At 68.1% G+C, this 4,439-nt stretch overlaps 2 protein-coding genes across 2 annotated transcripts in view; one reads left to right on the top strand and one right to left on the bottom strand.

Moving 5' to 3' along the window:
• Positions 1 to 965: 965 nt before the first annotated feature.
• H696_03354 (hypothetical protein) lies at positions 966 to 3,205 on the top strand. Its single transcript, XM_009497218.1, has 4 exons — positions 966 to 1,184; positions 1,304 to 1,379; positions 1,502 to 1,844; positions 2,006 to 3,205. The coding sequence occupies exons 1-4, from the start codon at positions 1,136 to 1,138 to the stop codon at positions 2,858 to 2,860; spliced, it is 1,323 nt and encodes a 440-aa protein (XP_009495493.1). The 5' UTR covers positions 966 to 1,135; the 3' UTR covers positions 2,861 to 3,205.
• Positions 3,206 to 3,328: 123 nt separating this feature from the next.
• H696_03353 (hypothetical protein) overlaps positions 3,329 to 4,439 on the bottom strand; it is a gene marked incomplete at its 5' end in the record, with an annotated part of 3,175 nt that continues 2,064 nt past the window's right edge. The window contains 2 exons of the mRNA XM_009497217.1: positions 3,329 to 3,761; positions 3,944 to 4,380. Of these exons, the coding sequence (XP_009495492.1) occupies positions 3,390 to 3,761; positions 3,944 to 4,380 (809 nt within the window). The 3' untranslated portion in view covers positions 3,329 to 3,389. The remainder of the gene's footprint in view (positions 3,762 to 3,943; positions 4,381 to 4,439) is intronic.

The raw sequence follows: 4,439 nt of genomic DNA, 5'->3' as shown, positions 1-4,439 counted from the left end.
GGGGGGGGGGGGGGGGGGGGGGGGACGGGCAGAACAGGCGCCGCGCAAGGCCTACCCCAGCCGCAGGGGACATGGGGAGGGTACGTGTGTGCGCCGGCGCGCGTTGGACGCGGACGCGGGCGCCAATGTGCAGAGGCCTGGCCCGGCCAACGGGACCAATATGTGCGCTGGCAGTAGGCATCGCCTGGCCGGCCCGTGGCCGCGACGGCCCCCCTTCGCCGGACCCTGGCCGTGGCCGGGGAGGCGTTGGTGCGGCGGGACGCTGCTCGCAGCGGAATCCACCCGTACGCCCGTGTGAGACCCCGCCGCCGCCCCTCCTCCCCGCCTGGGAGACCCCCTTGCCGGGGCGCGCGCGCGCGCGCGCGCGAATATGGCCCCGCTCCCCCCTCCGACCGCGTGTGGCTTGGGAAACAGCCGACTCCCCGAGCAGTTGCTCGATTGGTCGCACCTTGCGGTGGCCCCCCCCCCCCCCAACGGACCCTGGGCTGGGGGCAATGCCTCCTCCCAGTTAGGGCTCATTTGTCCATCGCCGCCGGTAAAAGGCCGGCGATGCCCGTGTGGGGGGGGGGGCGGCGGAGCAGGCCCGGGAAAAAGTCGCCGGCCTGACGGAGCGGCGCGGTCGAGGCCTTTTTCCGGAGGCCCAACCGATCCGTTTCCCCCCCCCCCCCCCTGGTCCCGTTCGCCGCAGTGTGTGGCCCCCGATCACTGGGCGCGGGAGGCCCGTCGCCCGGTTGGGTAAGGGCGGCCCGTTGAGGTTCAAGGGCGCGGCGGAGCAAGACCCGGAACACACCCGACACCCCCTTCGGCGGGGGGGGGGGGGGGGGGGCCCGCCCGTTCTCTGTGTGTGTGCGTGTGTCTCAGCCTCCGCCAACCGGAGCCAGACTCCTTGTCTGGCCGGGCGCCGCCCGCTGCCACCCGCTGCCGCCCGGTAGAGGGCGGCCAGCGGCCCGACCAGGGGCCACAGCCAAAAAGGCAAGCCCTGTGGACGCCCGGCCCTCCCCCAGCCAACGGTATCCCCACCAGCTCCCCCCTCCTCGTGCACTCCCGCCCCCGCTGCGCCAGTGCCACTCCCCGTTTTTTCCCTTCCCGTCCGAGGCTCCCCCCGTCGCCTCCACTCCCCACGCCCTCTCCCCGGATGGGTCTGATCTATACCTGTGGCCCTGAGGAGGCCCTCGTCAAGTCGGGTGCGCCCTCCCCCGCCCGCTCACTCTCATGACCTCCGGTGCCGGGCAGCCCTCTGACCTTCCTCTCTCCCCTCTTGCTCTGCCCCCCCCCCCTCCCCCCCTCTTCCCCGCCCCCGCAGGTGCCTTCCAGTCGCGGCCGAAGATCATCAGCAATGGGTACTCCTTCCGCATGCCCTGCGTGCAGCAGGTTGATCGGTACGCTTGCTCCTGTGGCTCTTGCACACCCGACGGCGGCCGGGGCCCCGATCACTCTGACACTTTCTCCTCCCCTCCCCTCCCCCCCCCCCTGCGCTGGGCTCTGCCCATGCGACGCCCAGCCTGGACCTGCGCGTCATGACCATCAGCATCTGCTCGAAGCTCGTGTACACCCGCGTGGGTGTGCCGATCACCGTGTCCTCGGTGGCGGTTATCTGCATCTCCCGCCAGCCGGACCAGATGCGCCTGGCGGCCGACCACTTCCTCGGCATGAGCGGCGAGGAGATTGGCTCCATTGCCTCGCAAACCATGGAGGGCCACCAGCGTGCCATCATGGGTACCATGACCATCGAGGAGATTTACACCGACCGGACCAAGTTCGCCGAGGAGGTGGAGAAGATCGCCGACGCCGACATCCGCGGCCTCGGCCTGCAGATTCTGTCGTACACCATCAAGGAGGTCATTGTGCGTGTCCCCCCCCCCCCCCCTCCACTCGGGCGCCCGACCGCCACATTTGCCCTGCGCATGTCCACTCCGCCGGCTCGCCGCTGCCCGGTGCCCGCTGTTGATGGTGTCTAATTGTTCCCCCCCCCCCCCCCGCGCCCCTCCGTCTCCCCCACACACAGGATGATGTTGGCTACCTCGAGGCCCTCGGTAAGAAGCGCATCGCCGAGGTCAAGCGCGACGCCACGGTCGGCCAGGCCGACGCCGACTGCGAGGCCACCCAGCACGAGTGCGAGTCCCGGCTGCAGCACAGCGTCGGGCAGTACAGTGCCCAGACCAAGGCCGCGGATTCGGAGCGCACTCGCGAGATCCACTCGGCCGCCTACGACCGCGAGGTGAATGTCGAGCGCGCCAAGGCCGAGCTGGCCGGTCGCCTGCAGGAGGCCAAGATCAACCAGGAGCTCAAGCATGAGGAGCTGGAGATCGAGCTGATTCGTCGCCGTGCCCAGATCGAGGTCGAGGCCCAGGAGGTCAGCCGCCGGGAGCGCGAGCTCGAGGCCACCGTCCGCCGGCCGGCCCTGGCCGAGCGCTACCGCCTGGAGAAGGAGGCCGAGGGTCAGCGCATGATCCAGATGCGTCGCGCCGAGGCCGAGGCCGAGCGCATCCGCCTGACCGGTGAGGCCGAGGCCAAGGTCCTTCGCATGAAGGGTGAGGCCGAGGCCGTGCGCATGAACGCCCACGCCGAAGCCTACAGCCAGTTCACCGACGGCGCCTTCACCGAGATGATCATCAAGCAGCTGCCGCAGCTGGCCAACTCCCTGGTGGCCCCGCTGAACAACACCTCCAAGATTGTGGTGGTTGGCACTGGTGCCGGTGGCGGCGGCGCCGGTGGCATCGGCGACATCACCGCCCTTTCGGCCCAGCTGCCGACCGTGGTCGAGTCCCTGACTGGCCTGGACATCCGCGATGCGCTGCAGTCCTTCGCGGCCACCGGGGCCCCGGCCGGGGCCGGTGCTGTCGCCCGCCCGAAGAAGTAAACCGAGCTGTGAGCGTTTGTTGCCCCCCTCTCCCCACCATACAATGTCCTGCCTGTCCTTGAGCGCTTGTTGTCTGCGCTGCTCCTCCTTCTTTTTTTTTTGCCCTCACATGCCGGGCATGCGCACCTATGTCCGTGCGAATGCGTGAGCGCTTATTATTGCATCCCGGTTTTGTGACACACATCCACACATGTGGTGCAGCCCATTCCCCGTGCCTTGTGTGCCTCTCGCGTTTTGGCATGTGGGCAGCTATTGCCTGCTTTCGTGCTTTGTCCTCCTCTTTCCCACTGCCCCGGTGTCCTACTTTCTTTCAGGGCAGCGTCAGAATAAGAAAAAAAAAGGCAACTCCCATCATGCGCATGCGCGCCCCCCACCCGCGGTGCTGAGTGTTGTGTGCTGAAAGGGCGTGTATTTGGTGCTTGAGAGAGGAGGGGGAGGAGGGGGGAGGGTATACACAGAGCCCGGGGAGAGAGAGAGAGAGGGGGGGGGAGGGGAGGGGAGGCGGGGATGACAGGGAGGAGGCGCCCTATCACCGGCCAGAAGTGCTCCGGTCTCGGTTGCGTGTGGAGGACCCTCGGTGGCGGCCACCGCCATCGCCATTGCGGCCGCGGCCACCATCCCCATGTCGGTCTGGACTCCGATCGCGATATGAGGCGGGGGACTGCCGGCGACTGGATCGCGAGGCCCGGTCTCGTGAGGAAGACGAAGAGGCGTACCCGTCGTTGGGCCCGGAGCCGGCCGATCCGCCGGCATACTCATCATGATGGTCGGCGGCGGGAGCACGCGAGGATGACCGGGATGGAGATCGCCGATCCCGATCCCGATCGTCGGCCCGCGACCGCGACCGATGGCCCCGGTCTGGAGCATCACCATGTCCACGCAAGTTACCATGGTGGCCCATCTGCGGGAATGTTGGGAGGACATGGGGCATGGGGGAAATGGATGGACAAAGACGGTTGCCCGTGAGGAGGAAGTGTGAGAGAAGGGAGACAAAGAGACCCAAAGAGACCCAGAGAGAGGGAGAGAGAGAGAGAGAGAGATGAATAGAGCAGGGGAATCGGCACAGAGAGCCGGGACACGTACGGAGGGCACCATGTCCCCTCCGGGACCCGGGGGCCGGCCATGGGGCGGGAACATCGGCGGCATCCCTGGCATCCCTGGCGGCATGGGATGCATCCCGGGAATAGACATGCCCGGCGGCAGAGGATGCCGCCCGGGCGGCATCATGCCCCCTCCGGGCGGACCATGATGCATCAGGTGCCCTGGTGGCGGCGGCGGCGGCGGCAGACCACCCATGTGGAAGAGCCCCGGCGGCGGCGAGGCCATCATCCCACCGGCCCCGAGGCCAGCCATCACCGACGACGGCAAGGCCCGGTACTCAGCCATGGAGGCTGTCCCCGGGGAGATGACATCCTTCTGGCCAGTTGCCAGGAGACCCCGCGCAGCCAACTGCCGTCTACAGTACTCCCGCCAGGAGTCCTCATTGAAACCAAAGTTAAAGTAATCGCTGGGGTTGGCGTCTGTGTCGCGCATGCACATGCACAATCAACAGTAAGAGAGGAAGAGAGCGGGGGGGGGG

This window comes from Fonticula alba (genome assembly GCF_000388065.1).
Source record: "Fonticula alba strain ATCC 38817 unplaced genomic scaffold supercont2.5, whole genome shotgun sequence".
In the NCBI taxonomy this organism is placed as follows: Eukaryota; order Rotosphaerida; family Fonticulaceae; genus Fonticula; species Fonticula alba.
The sequence above is the reverse complement of the archived record's forward strand: the minus strand, read 5'-3'. Positions and strand labels throughout refer to the sequence as shown.